Here is a 26,906-nt window from a genome sequence, read left to right as displayed (position 1 = left end):
CTGTGGTAGAAAAACCAGCCAGCCCACCCACTGGCAAAACCAGTAAATTACATGTCTGTTTGCTAAACTTCATTGACCCAGAAGCCTTGAATGCTTGTGCCTGGGTGCAGAGGTGTGCCGAGTCCAAACGGCACCTGGAGACAAAGCCTCCTCCAGGTGCCCCCCAGGAGCCCCTGGCCCCGCCCACCTGCAGAGTTGTGCATACCCCCACCCCCTGGTCTGCCTGGAGATCTAGGACGTGGCCTCAGCCCATTACTTTTAGCAGGCCTAGTTCTGCCTAGAACTATCATTTCAAGTTATGGTGAGCATGTCAAAAATAACTTGAAAAGATTGTCCAAGGCAGGACTGGGCCTGCTAAAAGCAGGGGGATGGGGCCACATTCCTGATCTCCAAGGTCAGTGCCTTGAACTATGTTTTCAAGTTATGGGGATCATTTCAACAAAATACCCATGAGCCTTTGTGAAATATGCAAGTCCTAATTTGCTACACCACACTGGATTTCACAAATACGTATGTGAATTAAATTTCTCCCTGCTTCTGGTTGGGCAGGCAACTTCACAGCTAGTGCAACATTGACTTTGGAGAAAACCAGGCCATGCTATGCTCCTACATCAATCTTGCCCATCCACTGTTTCTTCTGCTTCCACAGATGAGGGAGGCCTCTCTGTTTCTTAGGCAATGGTATGTGTCACTTTTTACACCTTTCTGTCTTCAGGATGAAGATAAGAGTGCAGCCTTCCAGCTGGTGGAACTGAGAGTTCTTAGTAACTGGGGCCACCCTGAGTATACCTGCATCTATCGCTTCCGGGTACACGGAGATCCAGTCTCTTAACCCCTCCCTGCTGCCACACCCGTGCTAGCTGGCTACCTCAAGTTCTTCGCCTCAAGAGTGACAAAAGCAGTGCCGGAAAGGAGAGAAGCGGGGGTTGGACAGCACTTTTTTTTTGCTGTGTTGCTCGCATGTGGGGAGAGGTCACTCGACAGCCACCTTGTGGTCAATCTGTTCTCTCAGTATGCAGAGGGAGAAGATAGCTCAATTTGGTCTTTTATAAGCTGCTTTTTAAAATGTTGTTCTTTTTTTAAAAAAGAAAAGCCTATGCAGTTCATATTTGCCTCACACTCCTCCCCACAAAAAAAAATTGCTTTCCAAGTTTTCTTTTGGAAAGTTCTGTCATGATCCCCTTGTAGATCTAGCCCTGCATACCTAAATATAACATTCAGCAGCTTTATCTTAGGAAAACCGTCTCGCTTGACAATACGCAGCTTCTAGGCTGTTGCTCTCCCATTCCTGGGGGTTGTTGCTGTTTTTGCCTCCTTTATAGAAGCTGGCTTGGTGTAAATGACAGGAGGGCCTATAGCACTGTACAATAGGAACAAGCAGTTGGGCAGGAGGAAATATGCACTTATTTAAAGGACGCTACACTTTTGAAGGACATGAAAAGTCTGGTTTCAAAGGGAAAGGAGAGAAATGAAATGTTGACTATTATGAACCTCCTATTCCTGACAGGGCAGACTAGTGTCAAGACTCATTCTCATACTTCAGTGTTGACTTTCTCTTTTGAAACATTGGAAAGAAAAGCTGCGGCTGGCACCCCCTTGGAAGAATGTCTCCGTGATCCCAGATAAATTGAGGCTGATTGCTGTTGTTCAGGGGTGAGGGAAGGCATTCCATGCAACTTCACAGCCAAGCTCCTTTCTTTTTCATTTGTTCCACAGACGGTTCCAGGGCTAAGCACTGATCATACTTACAATTAAAACTATGCCACCCTGCATTTCAATGTAGCATGTTTTAACCCAGAGGCTGTTTCAGCACGGGCTGTGCAACATGTCAAATATATGTTTATTTCATTTATGTCTAATCTCCTAAGGGCTAAAGAGTCACTGTCTGACAACATGTTGACGGTTGCACTAGCTAAATGCAATATATTAACCAAGCTTCAGGCTCTTCCTTTGCATAGAGACCATGTTTGCATAAATTTCCATTGACCACATGGAAAATGGCATGCTTTCTCTAGCGAGCATATGGTCAGGTGCATTGTCCTGTTATATAGTCGGGAAAACCTTTACTACACATGCAACCAAATGAGTGAATTTAGTTTCAAAGTAGTGAGTTACAGCAGTGGGGAGGGGGCCCCTGTGTATAAACTGCCTGTAAAGCAGGGAACAGACTTGGCTTAGAACCTTTTCCCCATTGCTGTGCTAGTCTTAAACTACAGGGGGTAGAATGTTAAAAAATGGCACCCCTTGCCTTTAATCTCCTAGCCAAGTACTTATCAGGGCCAAGACTGGATTAGCCTGGGCAGATCAGATCAGGTTCTCTGGTATCTTGTCTCTTGGTAAATGGCTGTCTGTCGAGAGCTGTATTCTGGGGGAACAGCTCTCCCAGTATGGATACCTCATGACTTAGTGCCTTCATTCTAAGGCTTCTCACAAAACAGTGAGGGACGGGCATGTTGCTGAAATTTTGAGCTTCGGCAGTTCCTTGGTTTCTGTTCTTTGAAACCATTTAGCCACTTTCTCAGTGCTGTATACTACTTTAGATTCTGCCTACTCGTGCACATTGCACAGCTGTGGGAGCAGAGAAATCAGTTTATGCTTGTATATCAAGGGGAAATTGATGGGCTTAAAGTTGTAGTGACTATGAAAAGCAGCTCAAGCCCCCCCCCCCCCCCCGAGCAATGGGGAATCAACAGTGTTTTGTACGTCTCACCACTGCAGTGTTCTAGGGTTGTGAGGGTAAAGGACTTTGCTCAAGGGTATATATAGAATAGTATTAAAAACTTGAGTAGTGCTTAGCTGGTGCAGATAGTGTGATATAGTGGTAGAGTAATAGCACGAATACATAAGGTAGATATAGGCTGAATTAGTATTACTAGACTTTGTAAATATAGAGCAAGGGATATACAGACATCGTCACTCCTAAAAGCATCCCAGTGATGGAAGAGTAGACTTGATCACTGAAAAACACCCTGCAAGTCAGAAAACTGAACACAACCGGAAGTAAACATTTTTTTCTCTTCTGGACTAGTTTTTATTTGCTGGCAATTTTAATATACATCTTCTTGTTAGGCCTAATTTTCTTTTTTAAATGATCAGCAATGCACATCTTTCAACAGACTGGGCCCTTGTTCATGTCAAGGTTAGAGTCAGAAAATATTATTTGCTATATTGAAGAGGGGATCGCAGCTGGGGCTGAAAAGATACTGGCTCATGTGCTTTTGGTCTGCAGCAAATCTATATTTAGAATGCTTTGATTACTACATTAAGCATGATGCCTCGTGTGCTTTAGCCGGCAGCAAATCGCTTTGATTATTACATGAAGCATGACAGCAAAGACCCAGTCTGAAAGTTACTTTTCCTTATGGTGCACATAGGGAAGGCAATCATACCTCCTTGTAGCTGACTGTTCGGGTATCCCCTAAGAGGGCACAAGTGACACTTCTGTAACATAAGTTTTCTGTAACGTAAGCTATCCTTTCCCTAGCCCCTTCTCACTTTCATTGTATGACAGAAGTGGTCAAGGATTAATAGAACCAGCCCTATGACTGCAGCTCTGGGCAAATTAGAGGCTTACAGCAGCTCACCAAAAAAGGTAGAATATACAGTTTGCTCATGAAAAGATTTTGTTTCATGTCTGTGCATTAGGGAAGAGGTACCTTTTAATATATTTATATATATATGGAGCTTTGTTTATCATATCTGAAAGAATGTTTGAGTTACAATTCAGCTCTTTGTATTCTCCAAAAGAAAGGAATGTGAAGCACTGATTTTCAACATACTGCTTATTTGTTGTAGAAGACAGAAAAGCGCAATTCGTCTTGGGGGGAAATGAAGAGATGCCTGTAAGGGTGCCTATATATGATCAGAACGTTAAAATTCCAAGTTAATTGACTTGGCCTAGCAACTGTACTTTGGATCTATAATTAAATCTTTGCTTAATTATATCTGAAATGTGTGTTCAGTCACACTTTAATCTTCCTAAAACACCAAAGAGGGATTAAAAATGAGGAGCAATTAGTCCTTAATTGTGCTAGGGAAAGCATGTCTCGTTGCCTCATCAGCAGACATGTGCAACAATGAACATCCCTCAGCTTTTTGACACTGTAATATTCAAACCATCAAAGCACCTCCAAGAAAATGCACCATTAATAGCCAGGCATGTCATTAGACAGACATGAGCTTTGCAGGGCCTGACTTGCTTCTCATATGAAAGTTATTTACAGTGTAGGAAATGTCAATTTGCATTTCACTCTCTAGCCTGCTGCAAATGCTAAAGCAAATGTTGTTCATTTTATATCTACAGATTGTAATTTATGTCTATGCACAAAAACAATCCGAGATAATAAATTATAATTTTACAAAGTGATTACCATATCAGCTGTTGATATGAAAGGGTTGTATACAAAGAGAAATCAAATTGCACTAATGTAGCCAGTACATGATTTTGTTCTTAAAACTGATTGAAATGGTTTGCAATTATGGCCTATGATAACTGTAAGATTCCATGTCAGAAATGCAACAACGAATGTTCCCATACATCACAAATCAAATCTAGCCATTACAGTGAACTATACCTACCTGGATATAGGGCTGCTTTTATGCTACTGGCACACACATAGCTCTGCTTAGATTTTGTTGTGCAGAACTCTTACTGAGGGATGACTTTATGAACATTTAAACTAGCTAGGTAGTGGGATAATAGGTGAAGTAGAATGTCTAGTCAATGGGTCATAAAAGCTTTAAATGTTATAGCAGCAACTCAACACATACAGTCCTTTACTACTTATTTTTAAAGCATTTGAGTTCACCATGTTATTTATAAACTGGAAATATTCCCATATTTGATGAATATTAACTATTCTTCCAAATGAGTAGGGTTTTTTTTACTGTACTATATTTCACTTTATCTACCCCTTTCTTAGAATTTCAACAAATGTATCTTTTCCCAGCACCAGAAGCACACTCTCGCATAAAAACACTCCACCCTTTCCTTTTGTTGTACACGTTTGCAATGATTTCCTTTCACACATCTGAAGAAGTGAGCTGTGACTTAGGACAGCTAATGCTGGAATCAATGTTGGGCGAGTCTCACATTGGGCAGAGGCTTATGTAGTTTCCTTCTTGCTGCTGCAACTACAAATACAGCATAACAGCAACTAGACTTCCACACAGCAGCTTACCCTGCTAGTTTGGGTGGGTTTTTTTACAATCAGCAGTTTAATAGCATTGTATGGATATATCTTTGTACTAAAATATATGTCAGATTCTGAGGTTCATTTTCATTGTTAAAAAAGAAGTCAGGATGTTTACAGGAAGCCTGTTCTGGATGCACCCTTAAGTTGCTTCACCTGTGCATACTGTGTACTTAATAAAAGACAAAACTAAAAAGTAAGAAATAGCTGTTGACATTTTGGGGAGCAGTGGGGAGACAAGACTGCTTTATCTGTATAACTGGGAGATCTGAAAGCAACGACTCACCTCTTTTAAAACTCCAAATGAAACTTTTTTTAATATTGTTACATTATGCCAGCCTCAGTCTCAACCTCTGGTCACAAAACAGAATACAGGACTCTGGCTTTTTTGTATTCGATCTTCAGCATGGCACATGCTTCTTTCAAACTGAACAATAAAAGAACCTCTACATTTCTGCTCACTGGAAGCAGATGTAAATGAAACAGATGCACTGGTAGACATCATTTCAGGGCCGAAAACATTGACCACACAGACAGCCATCTCATCTTAGCCCCACTACAATCTCTTGTTTCTCTTCTCTTCTGAGGGTATGAGTAATACTGTAGCTGCTGAGGACACAGTCCAGAAGATGTCAGCATGCCTAACACACACCTACTGTTCTCCAAAGTACATTCTTTCTTCCAAGGAACTCGGTTATTCAAAAAACAGTAGAGGAAATTTGAAATGACAATGTTGAAAAAGGTAAAAAGTTACAAACCAGTGAACTACAAATCTTGGTGCTGTCTTTCCCACCCCAAAAGACCACCACATACAAATACAGCCATGATGCTAATTAAAAAGTCAATTCAGAATGAATGTCTTGAAAATATGCTGTAAATATCTATCAAAAGTTATAAAACCCAGCCAGCTCCATGCTGACTCCACAGTTCCTATTTTTAGACAATCCAAATTTCCGTCGCTGTCTACGGCAAAGTGATTCTGTGAAAAGGCTGAAACAAGGGAAAGGGAAGGGAGCTGGCTGGCCGGCTGGCCTCTAATGCTAAATGTGTCCAGCTGCAGAAAATGCCTTTTCCCCAAGGGAAAGAAGTAGCAGTACAGAACACACCAGCAACTGGCATCATCAAAGGGTTTTTAGCTCTGGTCATGCAGAGGAGGAGGAAGTATGGTCTTTCAAAGGGCAGGAGAGAGAATAAATGGACAAGAAACCATAAACCAATAGACACCATCTCTTGCCCTTTCCCAAACATGAACACACATGTAAACTGGCAGCAAGGTGAAGATATGCCATGCTCCCTGAACACAGAGACAGCTATGACTAGTCTGCAAGGACAATCAGTTTTGAAACCATGACCCCGCCCCAAGACTACGTGGTCTTTCCAGCCATCAACTGAAGATCTCACAACGGCTATCAGGGGTGGGGAGAAAGGCTTCTGCTTCTACCACCCAATCACACCTCAAGCTTCTAAGCAAGCTTGCATAACTTGGAAGAGACATTGGATCTAATTTTAAACCCATTTTTTGGGGGTAGATGCTGGCCATTACTTTTCTTCATGGCAACTGCCAACAGAACTCACTGCCACATTACACGTGGGAAGGGCCAGAAATAAACTCAGCACCATCACTGTTAAAGGGGAAGGAACGCTGCTGCCCCTGTGAGAACTTGTGCTCTTAGAGAGCTTAATGCTTTCAGGAGTTTTTTCAGGCAAATTACTTTTTTTAAAAATAGTGTAGGACTGGTGGCAGGGAGAAGAGACAATAGACAGGTACCTTATTCTGCATACCTGGAGTTCTCCTGATTCTTCATGCACGCACACACACACACACACAAACATCCACCATAATAAAAACTAATAAAAATAATGACTAAGAGCTCACAATGTACAACATGTTTTGGAGCAGAGGGAGAAGGTGGCCGCTGGTCAGTTCCATGTGTGCTTTGTCACCTTCATTAGCTTCAGCTGCTGACACTTCTCCCCCCCCCCCCCACTCCCCTCCAGGAAGAGAAAAAAGTTCCACAGCAGATGGATTTTGGTTATGCTGCTTGGTGGAGGAAGGTGGCTTTAAGAAAGAAGGGGGGAGGGTGCAAGAATTCCTCAGTGAGTAGGACGATGTTCAACAGCCACTGGCAGGAGTCACAACTGCTCCTTGAGACTTCACTTTATGGCGTTGGCCCCCACGTCGCCGGCCACCTCCTCCGGGCTTTGCCTGGGGAGGAAACAAAAGAACTGGATAAGGTGGGGTCAGATGGAAAAGAAGCCACCTGGGCCACTCTGTCGCAGAGTGATCAAGAGGCAGCTAGGCCCACAGCAGAATCAGAAACACCTAGAAGGGTAAGCTCCAGAGGAAGAAAGGAAAGGTATCTGCAATGCAATAAAGCAGCTCACTGATTGCAACCTTGTCTTAGAGGGCAGGAAAGGATTACACAGGATTATCTTTTGAGATGCTCTGAGATATGGCAAGCTTCCTAAACAGAAGTCCCAAGGATGTTTACCTGAGCACAGAAGCCTGAAGCCTGGTTCATACATGCAGGGAAATGACAAGGCAGAATTGATTGCACCACTCCAGACTACAGGTGAGTGATCATAGTTTGGACTACCACTTTGTGTTGAAAGCTGCCTGCAAACAGACAACCCGCACTGCAGGCAGGGATTTCTATTCGAGTATTTTATGTGAAGGAACATTACAAGCTGGGGTTGCTTGTCGTCTTAGGTGGTCCAGTCCATTCTTCACCACCTCGAGAGTTCTCCTGCATGTGTCAACTTGGCCTGAGACTTTTACAGGAAGAAAAACTATCTCAGGTTCCCTGAGAGGTGCTCCCTGAGGCACACAAGCCAAAATGACTGAATCTGGAGAAATACCTTATTGCCCTCTCGGTTGTGGGGCTCTTCGTCCAGTGCAGGCTAAAGGAAAGCATCAGAAAAAGAAAAGCAGAGGTAAGAGGATGAGCAGAGCATGACATGCACAAGAGAGAGCGAGAACTTTTAAAAATATGCCACTGTTAGAGCAGCAGAGAAGGACCTGCACACACAGGCTGGGAAGTGCAGGGGGGAGGGGGAGGAAAGACAGCAAAGTAAACAAAGAGCCATTTAACACAGGGCAATGCAAGAGCTATTCAAAACCTTTGTATCCCATCCAGAAAGAACACTTAAATCCCCAAAACACTCGATAAGTAAAGCTTCTGCTACTGGACTCGGTTTTTCTTTATAGTTCAAAATCAGACTTTAAATGCAACATGTTATGTCTAATTTCTCCACTGTCTGAGATGGCTTTCAGTTACATCCAGTGGATTTAAGCTCTATCCCACCTTCAAGGAGCTCGGTGGGGGACCTCAGGGCCCCTTCCTCCTATCTTTGCAACAACTCTGTGGGTTAGGTTAGGGCAGGGGTAGGGAACCTGCGGCTCTCCAGATGTTCAGGAACTACAATTCCCATCAGCCCCTACCAGCATGGCCAATTGGCCATGCTGACAGAGGCTGATAGGGTGTAGTTCCTAAGGCTATCTGGATTCTGAGTTAAGTGAAACCTCACAGAGAGCAACTGACCCAAGGTGACATTCACAGCAGGCTGGGATCTGAGCCAGGTTTCCCCAGATCCTCTTCCAGTCACTACCCCACGCTGGCTCTGACACAATACGTCTGAAATGGGACTTTACAATGAAAGCTCCACCAGGATACAGAAGATTGATAGCAGAAGTCAAGAAGTTTCCACCGAAAAAATCAACAGCAAGTCACCTCACAGACAGGCAAGTTTCAGACACCCCTCAAAAGGGAAGAACAGCTCCAGGCCTCCTTTATGGAGAACATTTCACTGCCTTGAGGCCATCGCAGATGAGGCCACACTCCTTGCTGTGGACCTCCTCACATTAATTGGAGTCCAATTCACAAACCGTAAAATGGCGTCAGGACTCATAACAAACTCAATGTGACAGCTGACATTTTAAAACTGAGAATAATAAAAACATTTTGAAGTCTGTGCTAGATAAAAACACTTCTTTTGAGCTGGACACCAAGTGCCAGGTGTTTCTGACCTGCATTCAAGGAACCAAGTCTACTTTGCAATTAGCAGGCCCTCATGACAACATTTTGCTGCCGCAAGATGATCATCGGTAGACAGCTCCACTTTCAGAGCCTACCTCACTCTTTGCAAGACTGAAAAGACAGGCAATATTGTGTCTGTAATCAGGGAGGTTCACCACACTGTCTATTAACACCAGAGTAGTTTGATGCTTCTTCAAGAGGGTTACTGTACTGTAGAAAATCCCAAAGGCCATGAATGGTGTTCAGGACAGGCCTTGCCAGACAGTAAAGAGCCACTGTGCATACCTGCGGTTGCTGGGCACCAGAGGGGGCCGAGGGGGCTGCTCCCAAGGAAACGGCATCATCTGCCACAGTCGGGCTTGCTGCTGCCAGGCCAGCCTGGGCGCCCCCATCCTCCCTCTTGATCAGAGGCCCCTTTTTTGTGGACTGCATCTTGATCTGCTGGGGCTTGGAGTTCATTGGGGAGTTGTTAGTGGTTTGGAGTAGCTGCCAATCAGAACAAGTGAATACTAACTGTTACTTTAAAAATACACAAAGCAGTAGCTAAGCAGTTAACAGGGCCTAGAATACGTGTTATTTGAAACAGTTCTGTGCAGCCTCGTAACTGCTCCTGAGGCACCTCACAAAAATATCCATAAATAATGGTTACAGCAGAAAGAACACACACATTAAACAAGAGAGCAATTCTAAAAAATAAAATCAACTGAGAAGGAAGGGGGTGCAAAAATCTATCACGAAACCCCTTGGTGGTATAAGTCTGTCTCACCACAAAATGTTAGTAGGGTTGTGTATTCCTCCGCCACAACTCAACCTGCTGGACCTTCTTTGTTATAGAATGCTCCACCTGGGTTCTAGTGCCTATCTAGCCCTGCTCTCCCCGCCCCCCTCCATCTGTTTGAAAGTAAAAATACAATGAACTATAAATCCTCTTGTATCGAAGTACAATGTTCAATAATGCACAAAACAATGGCTTTGACAAAGGCAGTGCATAAAAATGAATAATTCTCATATCTGTTCAGCACTGTATTCTAATGTGGAAGCAGACAATTCATCTACATTGCCACCAGGAGACGGACACCAGATATGGAAAATGGAACACTAGGACAAGGCAGTTACCGACTTATCAGACCAAGCGTCATTCACACATGCGCAGCGCTCCCTCCTCCCAAAGCTCTTGCAGCGAGGGAAGGAGGGAAAGAGAAGATTTGGATCCTCCATCTCCATCTCCTGTTTCTCTGTCTTTGTTCTTCTGAATCCCTGCAGCCAGAAGGCAAGAGGGAAGTGCCAGGCCAGGAACCAGGCCTTTTTGCTGCCTGCTTCTACAGAGAAGGGAGAGGGAGAAGGTGACAGGAGCAGAGGAGTGACTTGGTGTGGTCCACTCAATGCTGTCTCCTTCAGCAGAGCTAGAGGCAAATCAAAGGATCAGGGTTTCTGGCTGACTATGCACGGCTCCCTCACATCCAAGAGATGGGAGGAAGCAGAATGCAACCAAGAGGGGGAAAGGTCATGGAATTCAGCACAGAAATCCCAGGGACAAGGCAAGATTCAAAGACTCTGAAACAAAGTGGGGAATTTCCCCATCATCTCAGGAAACCATCTCCCAATACACCACACTTGTTTCAGTAATTAGAGGGAAACGGTGGAGTCCCCAAAACCCAAAGATGTTCACTAAGCTGAGAAAGCAGCAAATCCTCACACACACACCCCATTCCTCTCCAAAACCTTGGTTACCTTGGTGATGGTGCCCACAGCTTTGGTACGGCCCTCACGGAAGACAAGCCGCTGGTCTATGTGCAGATATTCTGGGGTCTTGATGAAGCGGAAGTGAACTGTGGCCTTGTCTCCTGTGCGTAGGCAGTCTTTATCCATACTGAGGATAGTAGCTGTCTGGCGGATGCTGCCACAGTGCACTACAAACAGTAAGAGTCTCATGGGGGCTCAATTGGCAGCAACAGAACAAAGCCCAGCAGTCCAGACACCCCAAAGCAGCCACCACTGTGCTACACAGGGAGGGCATCAGATCCAGTCAAGAGGAGCAGACTGGCAAGCCAGAGCACAGCACGCCAAGCGGGCCAGTCTCCTAACACTACAAAAGCAGCAGCAAGCGGGAGCTTCGGAGAGGTCTGCATCAGTCACAAAGCAGGTAAGAGAACAGCAAGTGCCAGTGATTTAATGCCCAAAGCAGGCTACTCCTTTTTCCCCTCCACCAGCCTTGATCTATGATTTTAGATATTTATACCCTTATTTTCCCAAATTGAGACCAAAAGCGGCTCATAGCATCATTCTTCCATCCTCCATTTTATCCTAAAAACCACGCTGAGGAGGGTTAGGCTGAGAGAGGGAGGCTAGCCTCAGGTCACCCAGGTAGCAGAGCAGGGGTTTGAAACTGGTTTCCCAAACCCTAGTCTGAAATTCTAACCACTACACCAGGGACAGGCAACCTTTTTCATTCCAAGTCCCCCAAAAACATTCACGAGGGAAGATGCTGGTGTGTGTGATAATGTGAGGAGTCCAAGGCGGTATTTGGCCAAACACAGTTGAGGCAAGTCAAGCCCAAACGGCACGGTCACCATCTCAGGCATCTCCCTTGTGCTCTGCTGGTGGCTGCCCAGGTCTCCAGCACTTAGGTTCTCAGAGGTGCAACCAGTGCCTTGGTGGATAGCTGGGTGTCCTTGGGTACCAAGCAAAAGGGTTCTCAACACATGCCAAGAATAGCCTATCCTTGGATTATACCACGCAGGTGAGAAATGCAACTGAGGCAAAGTGTGACTCTCTTACAAATGAACTGGGAGACGGTGGCCCAACAATGGATCAGAGAGATTCTCAGTGTAAATGGAGACACTGGAGTATCCATCTGCTTTGCAAACACTGAAGTGCATGGTTCTGTCTTCAGGGTTGGATTTTCCTCATAAAGTTACAAACTGAGTGAAGCAGCTCAACAGAAACAAGGGTCCGAAGCAGGTGCACCATAAGCCAAGGCTGATACAGACATGTGAACTTCCCAGTGGAAAGAAAACAGACAGGGGAAGCAACTACACGTACCCATCGCTTGATAGCGTGGACTGATAGTGGTGGGATGATGCAATACCAGAATTTCAGCTTCAAATTCCCAAGACGCTTGAGGATTCAACCGAGGAGACACCATCACCATCCCTTTCCGAATTGAGGAACGCTTGATCTGGAAAAAGGAGAGGTGGGGAACGTTAAACCAGGGTTTAGGATTTGGTTCTTGATTTAGATCAGAGGTGTCCAACTCTGGCACTTCAGATATTCGTGGACTACAATTCCCATCAGCCCCTGCTGGCATGACCAAATATGGAAAACCTACCCAATACGTTTCCTGATGTTCTCCAATGGCTTACTCCTTACAGTGTAGATTCTTCCACCTTTTAAAGAGAAGTTTTACTCTCTGATTTCTTCACAACTGGTGTACAAAACCGGCTACCCATGGTGTACAAAACCGGCTACCCATCATCAAGCAACATGCAGTTCAGTTACTGGAAAGTCATGTTCTCCCAGTAGAACAATGCTCACGCTCACCTTTTTCAGAGCAAAGGATGCTGTCTGGCCTCCCCGCACCTCTTTGACTGGCATGCGTTTGCGGTGAATGGACTTCACAGCAATGGGCAAGAAGTTACCCAGGGGATCTGGTCCTAGAAGCAAGGTGTCATTTAACTTGATCAGCCCTCTCAGTGTTGTTCCAGACACCACTGTTCCAACTCCCTATGCCAGAAAGTAGAGAAAAGGCAACTTAGACAAAATGGGAGAGCAACAATTAAATCCAGTTATTCTCATTCCAGTTATTCTCATTCCTTTCTCCACTCTGCAAATGCCTTTCTCCACTCTGCAAAGTGCCACTTTCCTTACTGGAACAGAGTAAGTGTCGTCTATCTGGAATTCAGCAGGCTCTTCTTCTCTGTAACTGGTCCGTGGAGACAGAAGATTGAGAAACATCTTAAGCAAATCCAGGTTCTCACCAGTGACATTTGAAATCTGGAATATTGGGCACATCCTACAGAACAAGAGCACAGATTACTCAAAGCTCTTGACTAGTTCAGCTTTAACATTTTCAGGATATGCCATGGGCTGGACTTGGCATGTCCACTCAAGGAAGGGAGATATTCCAGTTACCTTTCCGAGCTGAAGTTGGAGGCAGTAACAATGACATCATCCTTGCTCTGGACCAAGACAGGGATCTTCCTGCATCCTGGAGACTTCAGAAGCCGCTGCAAGAGCTTTAGGGTTTCTTGAGTAATACAATGAACAGAATTAGGCAAATATTCCATTCAGTACAAACTTAAATTGGGCAGCTTATTTAAGACACACACCTGCCATTGGCCACAGCACTCAAAGAGGCTGTCCCTCACATCCACAAGCCCTCCCCAACGACATTTAGGGATATCTGTGCTGCCTTTTTCAACTCAAGGTGGGTTACACAATAAATATCCCTATAAGCAATTACAATTCACCCCCAACATTCTGACAGTCACACCGCTTGAAAACACAGCAATGAGAAACCTCAGCATTCCAAAATCAGCACATTAACAAACATTACATTATTATAAGTCAATTGTTTACTGTAGAGTACTTTACAAAGTCCTTGCAAACAGGGCCATTTTGTATAGCCCTGCAAAAAAGGGAGAACTGGTATGGCTTATATGCCCACCAAAAGCCCACTCCAGAGGCAGCAGTGGAAAAGCCTTGAAACAGACAAACAAGGTCCTCTCTGTTCTGTGGGAGGAACCAAAAGCACCAATTGCCAAGATGATTATGTTAGTTCATCTGGTATGTTAGTTCATCTAGGGAAAAGTGGGGAAGCAAGCCCTAAGCCCCATAAACTGAGTGCACAAACAAACACACCCCTGAACTAAAGTGATATGCTCAAAGAGGAAAATCAAGCAGCTGCTGTTTCTGAGTGGTCTTTAAGAAGGGCAGCTCCACATTCAACACACACTGCAGTGATCCAGCCTTAAAGTTACAGTGGCATGGATCAGCAAGCAGCTCTCTGTATTACTTTACGAAAGTGATGAGCAGAATAAAGGCTCCTGTATGTTGTTGATTTACTTCTGTGGTCATTTTGTAAGGATGCAGGTGACATTTCAGAACTACAGCCAACTGCTGCTCAAAAACATTCAACCCAGAACAGAACGAGTGCGGTCCATGTAAAGAACAGATTTTGACACAGGTGTGCATTACTCAGCTTTCTGGAATGCCAGATTTCACTTAAGTGCAGATGCATAGCCTTCATGATGAGGGAGACACAGATCACAGGAGAGACCATCCAGTAGTTTCTACTGATTTGTAAAACTGTGTATTTAAACAAACAAGCGTCTCTTTCCATTGCTGGCAACCAGATGCCTGAAAGTTAACGCTGACGAGACAGCACCAAAGATCAAAAATGGCTGCTCTCGCAAAACATCCTTAAGAGGGAACCAAAGCTGAAGGAAAAAGGAAACACTGACAGTCACAAGGATAAAAGGTAATTTTGAAAACAGAAATGGGTATTTGGAATGGACTTACACATTCTCTGTGCCTCCCTCATTGTGAGGCAAAAGAGGTTACATCTTAACAAATGCAGAAGAGCTTCCTCTCCTTTCCCATAAGTCATCCGGATGGGGGAGCAGATAAGCAAGTCACAACATTATGATGGAGCTATTTTATTCACTGAGGGAATAATTTTGAAAATTGTAGATGTGACAGGTTAAAGCAGTGATGGCGAACCTTTTTGAGACCGAGTGCCCAAATTGCAACCCAAACCCCACTTATTTATCGCAAAGGGCCAACCCGGCAATTTAACCTGAATGCTGAGGTTTTAGTTTAGAAAAAACCCGGTTGGCTCCCTCTTCCTCCGCCGCACCCGCTCGAGCAGGGGCCAGCCTGCTCTATCCTGCAGCAAGTCCCGCACGCACCGCTCTGTGCCTCTCTAGCATCTCTGCCTCCTCTGCACCCCCTCCCCTCGGGAAGCAGCCACCCAGAGCACAGGCACCAGGCCCGCCAGCCAAGTCCTCCCTGCTCACCGCGGTGAGCACACGTTGTGCTCAGTAGCCCAGGCCAGCCTAGATGTGTGTGTGTGTGTGTGTCGGGTGTGTGTGTGATTTTCCACCCCCCACATGATGAACTCTGCGTGCGCGTGCCCACAGAGAGGGCTCCGAGTGCCACCTCTGGCACCCGTGCCATAGGTTCGCCATCACTGGGTTAAAGCTATCTGGTGAAAATAAATTCCAACAATAAAAAATTCATTTTTTAAAAAATTAATGCAACAAAAATAGATCAGGAGCTGAAAGGTTAATGCTTCTCTAGTTTATTTGAAGGCATGTTGCCAAAGCAGGAAAAAGCCAACATTTCAAAACTGAAAGGAACAAACAATTTACCTTGGAGAATATTGGCAGGACACATGTCAATCTTAGTCACCACAACAAAGACTGGAACATTGAGTGCCAGTGCCAGACCCAGGTGCTCCTTGGTCATCCCCACAATTCCAGCATTGCTGCCAACCTGTGGCAAACAAAACACAAGTAAAAACAGCTGCAGGCAAGCAGGTCACCTCCAAGGACTTCAGGCTGTGCCTGTGCTGGGTCTTAGGCAGACACTCTGACCAAAAGGAAGAATTTCAACACATTAAGAGAAACGACAGACAGTTTCTGCCTCCCCGTGAAGCATTCTCTGCAGCACAAAGTCCACAAATTTCCCAGGACAATTGCAACAGCAGTGTCCTCCTCAGACTCATGTCAGGAAAAGCTGAGCTGGAAAGGATTATCATTGTCACTTTCCTCCACATCCTGAAGCGATACTAGCTATTTACACATGGCTCATTTACACATTTAATCAATTTGCATAGTACAGAAGCAGGCGCCAGCTTCTTATTTGTGGTCTTATTCACATGTAATCAGCTTTGGGATATTCATATGTAATATATACACTGAGGACTAGTTAGTCCAGTGGCTTTGGCTAGAGGCTAAATTCAAGACCTCTATTTTCAAATTTGTATTTTAAGAACACTGTATAATAAATTTCATTTATTTTGTTGGATTCGTTTTTATATTGTTTCTGTCCAATCTTTGTGGTTCCTAACAGGTGCCAACTGCCTCACTATCTTTGGCAGTGCTCCACACCCACACAGCTTACCATTAGCATGCAAAAATCAGGTAGGTGCCCCGTCATGCCAAAGACTGTGGTCTTCAGGTACTTCTCATGCCCAGCAAGGTCAATGAAAGTGATAACTTTTGTTGATTTCTCACAGATCTTAGTCCATTCCAGACTTCCACCATGACTGTCAGGTTTGTTTACTACATTGCCTTCACTATCAAAGCCCAAAATGTCATTGCCCACACTGCTGGTCCGTCCCGACTCAATCTCATGCTTGTGGCGGAAGAGCTTTTGCCGGGCAAAACCACGGCCATTGTCCAGCTCACCGTGGGTGAGGACACCCAGCAGAGTACTCTTCCCAGCATCCACGTTGCCAACCACTGCTACCCTATAGGAAGGCAGAAGAAGGTTATTAGACCAGATGCCTGCAATTCAAGACTTAATATCAGTCCCCCTATGTCATGAAAGGGAAGTATTCTCTAGCACAGGGGTCCCCAATCCGTTGCCCGTGGGTGCCATGGTGCCAGTCAACATCTTGCTAATACCCACTAGTGTTTTAAGGAAGCTTTTGCCCAGCATGGCTTCTGATTGGCTGTGCACATTTTTTGAAAAGTTGTTTTGGCAGAAGTCGCCTCACAGCACCAGGGTCTACACTGTGTTACTGAATTTAAGCTGTGGCAATCATTTTATGGCAGGCTCCACATCCTGCAGCAGCCATTTTGTGGCAGTCATTTGCTTGCTACACTCGCTATGCTGTGTCAGAATTCTAAATGTGCCCATAGGATCAGAAAGTTTGGAGACCCCTGTCCTAGGCTATTTAAGAAGCAGTAGCTATTGGAATAGTAGTCACACCACGGGGATCCAATTTACAACTTCTAGGTTGAGCACCTACCTTGCCTCTTGAAAGGCAATGGGATAAACAAAGAGTCTTAGACTTGAATATAAGCAGCTATCATATGCAAAACATCACGCATGACAAAGTGCACGTGTGCATCCCTTCATCAACACCCCACCCTTCACAATCTCTGCATATTTTAAAAATGGATCAAGAATGCCTGCTGATTACATCATAATTTTTATTGAAAGGGTACTGTAAAAATAGCCTACATTGAATCTATAGACTCAGAAACTTGGTCAGTGCTAAGCTGGAGAAGAATCTTACATAAGCGCAAGGGCCTCATCTTATATTATTGTCACTGTGAATACCAAGATAGAATTTTTCCATTATAAGCAGCACTAGAACAACATGGTATTCATGCCTGACAGATTTTTCTTTACATTGTTTTCTAATTTTGAAATCCTTGTATTATTGCATTGTTATTACATATGCTGATCGTAAACCACAAAAAACAGCTCAATCTGCTTTGAATTTTGGCAAGAATATACTGTGAATGAAATAAATACATAATTATACCATTTTTAATCACCAGAATAATATTTTAGGAGCCAGCTTCAAAGTTGTAATGTGCTTGCTCTTGAGTAAACATGTTAAAAAACTGAAATGGTTAGTGGCCACCACATTTTTTTTTAATCCATACATTTCTTAGTTGTCTAGAATATTTCCATTCCTTAAAGCAAATCAATTTATGTACACATTTTAACTCCCAACAGAAAAACATTAGTCACTACAATGCTAAAGTCAACCTACTGACCTAGAAACAAAGATATCCACAAACTACTCTAAGCTAGATATGACACACCCAGCGCTCAGCCAGATCTTTCAAACTCTCCAGTGGAACAAGATTTCAGCCAATAGAATTCCAGACTTACCAACAGAACACCAATACAAGAAAACACCTAATGAAACAGCATTTGATGAACCAAGCAAACATTTAAAAACCTAATAATCAGCTTGTATACAAAGTATAAAGGAAAAGAGAATTTAATTACAAGGTGAGGCCAGGTCACACCCACCGTCAAACCAGAGTTACCAGCTTCCCATCACTATCTATCTGTGCAGGCTATAAAAACAGCTATCTAAACAGCTGACTAAACCCACCTCCATCTATATCTCTTACCTGACTTCCAGGAAGTCATTGTCGCCCACACGCTTCCTAACTAAGTAGTCACGTACTTTTCCTCCTGCTTCCTGGTGCTCTCGTAAGAGGATCACATCTGCATCTATTTGCTCAGCCATACTCTTCACCGTGGCATAGGAAGCTTCCATGTCTGCATCACTGAGCCCATACTCAGTCCCATCTAACAGAGGAGGGAAGGAGAAGGTGAATAATGCTGAATGTCTCCTGGATTAGGAAAACAAGAAGCACCTATTTTATAATTCATTTGATCCTTTCCTTAGCAGTCAAAAAGGACTGCAAACACAGACCAGGTGCTCAGGAGCAGCACCAGCAGCAGGGCATTACTTTCACATCCTGCATGTGAGCTCCCAAAGGCACCTGGTGGGCCACTGTGAGTAGTAGAGTGCTGGACTCGATGGACTCTGGTCTGATCCAGCAGGCTCTTTCTTATGATGAATGCCCAATGCAAGTCTCAGCAAGTTCTTAGCAAAACTTCTCAAAGAAAATGTGGCAGAAGCATCAAGAGCAAAGCCAGCTTCTTTGCAATTCCTCCCTGCCCCTCATCCCTTACACACAAGAACTGAGACTCGTGCTGATACAAGCGGCAAGACCTTAGATCTGCTCTGATGTGGCACAGTTGTAATTCTCACACGTGTACATTCAAGAAGCTGGCAATAACACATGGCAAATTCACACTAAAGAAAATACACATGCTCACACTCTAGCTGACGAGAACACAGGAAGGGTTTTCATTTACTTACATCCAACTTATTTTGTTTATTCATTTATTTATTTAAAATATTTGTTAGCCACCTCCCTATCTTGCAGAATGCAAGGCAGCTTGTAATGTAAACAACATTTAAAAGACAACAATTTAGAATCTTAATTAGGACTGGCAATAAATAAAAGCTAAATCAGTCAAATGCAGTCCTAAATAACCTGTTTTCAACTGTCTCTTGAAGATCAAAAATGACAGGAACAGGGCTCCTCTCTGGGGAGGTTGTTCCATAATCGAGGAGCTGCCACTGAAAAAACATATCTTGTGGGACCACAAGATTAGCTTCTTTGATTGGTGGGACAGTCAGGAAGGCCTCTCCCTGTGGTCTTAATTCCTGGGCAGGAATGCATGGGAGAAGACAGTCTTTCAGATACCCTGGTACAGACCATGTAAGGCTTTCTCTCCACCAGGGACTCTGAAATGACTCAAAACATTCTTCTCTCCTCCACTTTATCCTCAGCAAAAACCTGTCAGATAAACTGAGTGCTAGCAATTGGCCCAAGGCCACCTAGAGTGGGAATCTGAACCTGGGTCTGCCTAATCACAGTCCAACAGTCAAACTACAAAACAATGCTGACTTAAAAAAATACCTTTGAAGGTTGAGAATTTCAGGGGGTACACAAGTCATATTTACTAGCACAACTCCCAGTATTATGCTCAGACCAATCCAAAACAGAAGATGGCATAGTTTACTGAAAACAGTGTTTGTTGTTGTGGCATGAGACAATTTAGCTAATATTTTAAAGCATTAGATGTATGGATGTGGCAGCTATGATCAAATGAATTAAATGTCCTAAGGATTAGATCAGTGGTTCTCAACCTGTGGGTCGGGACCCCTTTGGGGGTCGAACGATCCTTTCACAGGGGTCGCCAAAGACTCTCTGCATCAGTGTTCTCTATCTGTAAATGGGTAAATGTTAGGGTTGGGGGTCACCACAACATGAGGAACTGTATTAAAGGGTCGCGGCATTAGGAAGGCTGAGAACCACTGGATTAGATGTTTTTTAACTCAGACCCAAAGATCCACCATGCCTTCTCCACTCATACTTCAGGAGGCAAACATCACTATTGAACCACTAGAGCTACTTAATACCAGTCAAGTTTTGTAGCTAGCATGTCAGACTAGAACTTGGTAGAATAAATAAAGCCTATACATAAATACTTGCATAACTTTAGGAAGAAATAATGCTCACCTGACCCTTGACCAATGACATAGATCGTCTCCCCACATCCTTCATCCATTCTTTCCCACATCTGCCGGAGCAAGCTATCATACTGTTCCGATGTTGGACTTACCATTACTAGCTGCACACAAAGATAAATACCCATGTTAAGCACGCTGCATTGGGGAGGGAAGAAAATGTCTACACACTGAACTTATGGAGATATTAGCCTCAGAAGCTGCTTTTGTATATTTTTAACAATGACGTCAAAAAGACACATTTGGAAAGACTTCATTAAAAAAAAGTGATGTCCAGAGCACTGGGCAGCCGTCAGGGATGCAACAGTGATCAAAGGCCACAGAAATAAAGAAGCAAGAATTTTAAAAAGAGTTCAGCAACAGTGCATTAAGAAGAATAAGAGAATCAAAAATGTCCAGTGAAATATGACTTTAAAGTAGACTGAGATAAATCTAGGATGCTATTAAAAATTGGTTATTTTACTATCATTAAATATGTGTAAGCCTCATGAACTACTAGTACTGTAAGCCTTGTTACACCACATGAAAAGCAATTTCTGAAGCATTTTGGTGATGGATCTCATTTACTCAGAACTGAACAAATCACTAACTAGGTTGATAAGTACCAACCTCAAAGGAGGGCAGTATATGTGACATGTCAAAATGATTCCATCCTCAACTATGAAGGACAGTTTTCTTTTACATCCCATCTGTTTGGAGTCTGTCCTGGGATTTACTCCCTCCACCACCACAGGTAAACAACAATCCAAGAACTGAGGCTTGTGTCTGAAGAGGATCCCCTCTTCCCTTTCTCAAGGGAAAATAGCTCCACATAACAAGGTGGCTGTTGTAGATTTCAGAACCTTTTAATGCCACCGCACGCCAAAGAGTGCACAACCACACTGCAACCATAAAAAGCACCTTTTCAAGAAACTGAAAAGATGAAGGAAGTTCTGTATATATTTCATAGTCTCTCAGCAACCCGACACAAATTAAAAACAGGCAATTTAAGGATTTTAGTCCAGGCACACCCCTGCCACGTACACCCCATCGTGGTACCCTTGGAAGCACCACAGCTAGGCTGCACATTAACATAAATGTCCCCCATCAATGACACACACACACACAATGACACATGCAATAAGAACAAGGTTTGGCAGAGAGGACACAGCCGTCCTATCACTTCTGAAGGCACTGAGAGAGCAGGCAGCAGGAATGTGTGAACAGCTACGCAACCCGTGTTAGCTAAACTGCTCAGCCCAAAGGACAAAGAGGGTCACCCACTTCCACGGGCGAGCTCATGGGAAGGAGCTGCTGAAGCAACCCCTAGAATGGGGGAGAGGAAGGAAAGGGACCCGGTACCGGCGAGCTACTCCTCCCCGCCAGTCGCTGCCCGCCCCCCGGTGGCCTCAGCCGGGCCTACCTTGCTGGTGAGATCGAGCTCCTGCTCCCCGTTGGGCATCTCGCCGTCCTCGCTGCAGTCCGAGTCGGGGATATTATCGCGGTGAGGCCGGGATGAAGCCACCGGTGCCCCGACGTGTGACGCGGGCTCCGGGGCGAACATTGAGGCCGGCACCGGCGAGCCTCCCATCGGGGAGCGACTGCGCTCGGCCGCCATCTTGCCAGCCCCGGTCTCCTTCTCCCGCCTCATTAGCATAGACCCCGCCCAGCCTCGCGTAAATTATGCAGAACTACTTAATTTATTATCTTTCTCACCAATCACCATGCCTCCTCATTAAAAATTACTATAGTTCTATGACAGCTGTCATAGGATTATTCATATTCATCAGCCACGCCTCTTTCGATTCATCTTTCCCCCGCCCCCTTCCGCTTCCTGCAGGCTGGATAAATTCAGAAGCGGCTGTACCGCGCCACCCCTTTAATAACCTTGAAGGTAGAACCACCCCCTACGTTTTAGCACCTCGAGACCAATGGGAGCGAAGAATTCTTGATAAACAAAGCTCGTCACCAATCCAGCTAAATATTTAAATGAGAGCTACGAAGCAGAATTCTCATCAATCACAAAACAGGATCGCGAAAAGGGAGGTGAGGTTAGAAAAGAAGGCGGGAAATGTGTCGTTATGACCAATCAGAAAGCGTTGTTCATTTGAAAGTCGCCAACATAAGCGAATAAAATATTAAGACTATATTATGGTAGTGTGTGGGGTTTTCCAATGTTTACTTTTGCCTCTTTGTGGCAGAAATATCCGGGTTCGGGATAGCCCCTGCTGATGACAGAGAGCTGAAATAGATTCCTTTCAGCTGTAGTGAGCTGATGAAAAGAGTTGACATGATATGAGTCATGCTGTTGGAACATGCCCGGACTAATCTCTAAACATGCCAACTGTAAAGATTCACTCATAGACGTTTCCATTCAGATTCATGGTTTCCAGAAGCTTTGGCCCATTAAAAGTAACTGTTTTACTATAATAAAGCTTATTTATATCCCAATGAAAAATCCAGGGTCGAACCTAGAACCTAAAAGATCCAACTTCAAATCTCCACTCAGCCATTAAACTTATTGGTTAACCTTGGGTCAGCAGTAATCTCACAGGATTGCAGTGAAGATAAGATTTTTAAATATTTATTTTTAATTTACTGGATTTAATATCCCACTCTTCCAGACCTGACAGCCAGGCTCTGAGCAGCTAACAAAACTTGATAACATATTCTAGCAACAAGCTTAAAATAATAATGGCAATAAAACATTACAATTCCTATTCCAGATGGCATTGATTCTTTAGAATGATTTAGAAGTGCCAATAGAATATCCTAGCTACAATCAAACTGAAGAATGGGGAGAATGATGTTGAAAGCCTTTGGCCCCCAAATGAAGGGAAAGTGGGGTTTAAATATCTAAATCAATAAACATAGAAGAGTTTAAAACCGACTAACTGCTCATAATTCATTTACGCCTGAAACAACTGGAAGGGCGGGAGTAGAGAGAACCACTTCACTTGTAAGGCTGAACACACTCAAACGAAGTAGACTTTATAAAAAAAAAAACTTTATTGATTTATGTCACCCTAGCTACAGGGTGCTGGAACTGAGGGTTCTTGCCCTCAGTCCCAGTATATATAAGGGGTGGGGGGTGGGCGGGTCTTCATAGTGGGTGGGAGCCAGGGGATTCAGGGAAATGAAACTTACAAGGGAAAGTGAAATTTACAAAGTGAAACTTAATCCTGACACACTTCAAATAGCACCTGGAAGCCAGTACCAGATTTAGATAAAGGGAGGCCCTAGGCTGCTCCACTGGTGAGATCCCTCCCAATCCCCCACCCTCATGACTGGAAAAGATAGAAGAGTGTTTTAAACAAAATTGAGTAAAGATTAGGATTATGATGGGTGTTTAAAATTACACTGTTCACAATTCCTCCTCTAAAGGACATAAGACGTTATTGTTAAATACCATAGACTAAAGTGCGTCATGACAGCATGTGTAAGAAAGGACTATGACAGTGTCAAAAATATTATACACCTTAGCTGGAAGCCCCCTAAATTTTAAGGCCCTAGGCTTAAGCCTGCCAAGAGGGTCCAGAGGAGGGCAACCAAAATGGTAAAAGGTCTGGAATCCATGCCCTACGAGGAGAGACTTAGAAGCTGGGGAGGTTTAGTTTGGTCAAGAGAAGGTTAAGAGATGACATGATAGCCATTTTCAGATATTTGAAGAAATGTCATGTTGGTGAGGGAGCGAGCTTGTTTTCTGCTGCTCCAGAGACTAGGACCAAGAGTAATGGGTTCAAGATGAAGGAAAAGAGATTTCACCTAAACATCAAAAAAAACTTCCTGACAGTAAGGGTTGTTCAACAGTGGAATCCACTACCTTGGAGCATGGTGGAGTCTCCTTCTTTGGAGGTTTTTAAAGAGAGGCGGGATGGTCAGGAGTGCTTTGATTATGTGTTCTTGCATTGCTGGGGGTTGGATTTGATGGCCCTTGGGGTTTCTTCCAACCCTATGATTCTAAGTCTATAGGCAAATCTGATACTACTGAAAGCAGCTAATCAAGCTGTTTTAAGACTGGTTTTTTTACAATCATATCTTTGGGCTCCAGTCAACGAATAGGCTGCAAAATTTCTGCCTTTCCCCAAGTGAAATTTCTGAGGAGTTTGTAAGGGTAGAATCAATCATCTAACTGTGAGGTTACAGTAATGTGCGTCAGAAAGGCCAAAACAGTTGAGCCTACAATGCAAGATTAGCTCCACATAAAATGTAATTGAAAGAAAACACTTCTTGCAACAGCACTGCCAACCTTCTTTTCCAAAAGCAAACCTGGATCAAGGAACACTCCAAAATCAGTTAGTACTAAATTCACCCAATACAAAACTAAGAAGGGGATCTCTCCACTAACTAACCAACTAAACATTTTAGCTTGTTCTTCCTTAGTCATCTGACCACAGTATGCTTCCATTAATCCAGGACTGACCCATCCAGCTGTTCTGGAGGCTAATTTAATTACATAGAAAGCTGGATGTTACTTACATATTGATGGTACACAGACACGAATGTGTGGATAATCTCTAGTCTAACATAATGTTAGAATTCACTGAGGCAAGGAAAAGGGGCTGCATAACAACCAAACTGTTGATTTTAGCATCTCTGATGACTATTTTCTGAGTTCTATCCAACAGGAAGGGCTAAAACAATCAGAGTGCTGCCCACATAATGGCTCAAGAGAATTAGATGGTCAGCAGTACTAAAGACTACAGACAGATCTAATAGGACCAAAAGGGATGCATTATTCTTTTCCAGCTACAACTGACTGTCATCCATCAGAATGATTAATGTGTCTTGGTCCCAAAATCAGATCTGAAGCCAGACTGAAAAAGGCTGCAGGGGCTTTTGTAGCTGCTCTGTCACCACTTGTCGAAAGGCACATTTTATCTATTTATTAATGTTATAGTCCATCTTGGTTACTGAGACTCAAGGAGGATTACACAGCGTAAGTCAATACAATTAATTGGATGAGACCTAATAGGGCTGGGGTTGGAGAAATATGAAACAAAGCAGAAATGTGAGCAATGCATAATATTAAACATGACATGTTAAACGAGCAGTAGATGGTGCTACGTAAGTAGAGATACAACATGTGAACAACATGTTATTCAACAAGGATAAATGCACAATTCTACATCTAGGTAACAAAAAAGAAACACATGAACTGAAATGGGGATAACATTCTGGATAGTAGTGTGTGTGAACAAAATCTTGGGGTACAGGTGCACTGTAAACTAAACATGAGCAGCCACTGTAATACAGTGGCAAAAAAGGCTAATACAGTCTTGGGAGGTATCAACAGAGGCATAACATCCAAATCACAAGATGTCATAGTCCTGCTGTACACAGCATTGGTCAGACTGCACCCAAAATACTATGTATAGTTCTGGAGAATCTTGAAAGACTGGAGAGGGGTAGAAGAGAGAGACAAGGATAACCAGGGCCTCAAGGCCAAACCCTACAAGGAAAGACTGAGGGACTTGGGAGTGTTCAGTCTGGGGAAGAGGAGGTGAGGGGGACATGATTTCTTTCTTTAAGTATTTGAAGGGATGTCACTTAGAAGAGGGCAAGGAGTTGTTTCTGTTGGCAGCAGAGGATAGGACTTGCAATCATGGGTTCACATTATGAGTTGAAGGGTACCAGCCAGATATTAGGGGGAAATCTTTACAATAAGAATTGTTCAGCAGTGGAATCAGTTGCCTAGGGAGGTAACAGCTCCCCCAGTTGGATGAACACTTGTCAAGGAAGATGCAGCAACATATAATACATACCATACATATCATATTGTCCCAACAGGTCAAGAAGCAGACTTAAGCAGAGTTACACCTTTCTGAGCCCACTGACTTCAGTAGGCTGAGAAGTATATAACTCTGCTTAAGTCTACACTGTTGGAGACCAGTCTGTAAGTTGCCACATCAAATGTGTACCAGTAAACATTTCTTCCTTTGGCTCTGGTGGGTTTTCCGGGCTGTGTGGCCGTGGTCTGGTGGATCTTGTTCCTAACGTTTCGCCTGCATCTGTGGCTGGCATCTTCAGAGGTGTATCACAGAGGGAAGTCACCCTCTGTAATACACCTCTAAAGATGCCAGCCACAGATGCAGGCGAAACGTTAGGAACAAGATCCACCAGACCACAACCACACAGCCCGGAAAACCCACAAGAACCAGTTGAATCTGGCTGTGAAATCCTTCGACAATTTCTTCCTTTTTTCATGGAGAAATTCTCCCACACAGGGTACTCTCAGCTTTTCAAGGCAGAATTTTATTGGTCACAGAGACAAGGGTCCAAGCCACACAGGCGATGGCCTTCAGAATACCTATAATCCAACCAACACTGTTCAGGGATACCAGTCCTAAACTATCCATAGAAAATCGACAAGATGGTGCTTCTAATACTTTTCCTATGCAACCTAAATGCAAACAGGCATCCAAGTTAAATTGGATCAGATATATCTTGTCTGCAAAGAACAATGCAAATTCATCACAGAGCATAATCACATTATTTTCCACAAGTGTGTCAAATACTGGTTCTGTACAATCCTGAACAGTTGTGCTGAATGTGATTCAGCAAATGCAACAGAGAACCAGTGTGGTAGTGTAGTGGCTAAGAGGGGCAGATTCT

The 26,906-nt window shown here is 43.9% G+C and overlaps 2 protein-coding genes across 4 annotated transcripts in view; one reads left to right on the top strand and one right to left on the bottom strand.

Annotated features, from left to right (window-relative positions):
* SUN2 (Sad1 and UNC84 domain containing 2) overlaps positions 1–3,944 on the top strand; it is a 32,104-nt gene extending 28,160 nt beyond the window's left edge. Inside the window, exon 18 of the mRNA XM_048501382.1 lies at positions 716–3,944. Within this exon, the coding sequence (XP_048357339.1) occupies positions 716–832 (117 nt within the window). The 3' untranslated portion in view covers positions 833–3,944. The remainder of the gene's footprint in view (positions 1–715) is intronic.
* Positions 3,945–5,481: 1,537 nt separating this feature from the next.
* Positions 5,482–22,145, bottom strand: GTPBP1 (GTP binding protein 1). 3 transcript variants are annotated; one of them, XM_048501383.1, is made up of 13 exons: positions 21,715–22,144; positions 20,305–20,416; positions 18,334–18,514; positions 16,355–16,703; positions 15,601–15,724; positions 13,361–13,475; positions 13,097–13,241; positions 12,770–12,952; positions 12,272–12,407; positions 10,961–11,139; positions 9,515–9,715; positions 8,052–8,093; positions 5,482–7,398 (listed from the first exon to the last, which is right to left on the bottom strand). In XM_048501383.1, the coding sequence occupies exons 1-13, from the start codon at positions 21,946–21,948 to the stop codon at positions 7,306–7,308; spliced, it is 2,094 nt and encodes a 697-aa protein (XP_048357340.1). In that variant the 5' UTR covers positions 21,949–22,144; the 3' UTR covers positions 5,482–7,305. The 3 variants fall into 3 exon arrangements, with proteins under 3 accessions (XP_048357340.1, XP_048357341.1, XP_048357342.1); XM_048501384.1 differs by lacking the exon at positions 8,052–8,093; XM_048501385.1 differs by lacking the exons at positions 5,482–7,398; positions 8,052–8,093; positions 9,515–9,715 and adding an exon at positions 9,750–10,548 and having other exon boundaries at positions 21,715–22,145.
* Between the last annotated feature and the right edge of the window lie 4,761 nt (positions 22,146–26,906).

The sequence above is a fragment of the Sphaerodactylus townsendi genome, linkage group LG06 (assembly GCF_021028975.2).
Source record: "Sphaerodactylus townsendi isolate TG3544 linkage group LG06, MPM_Stown_v2.3, whole genome shotgun sequence".
In the NCBI taxonomy this organism is placed as follows: domain Eukaryota; kingdom Metazoa; phylum Chordata; class Lepidosauria; order Squamata; family Sphaerodactylidae; genus Sphaerodactylus; species Sphaerodactylus townsendi.
Note: the sequence above shows the minus strand (reverse complement) of the source record. Positions and strands in the feature narration are given on the sequence as shown.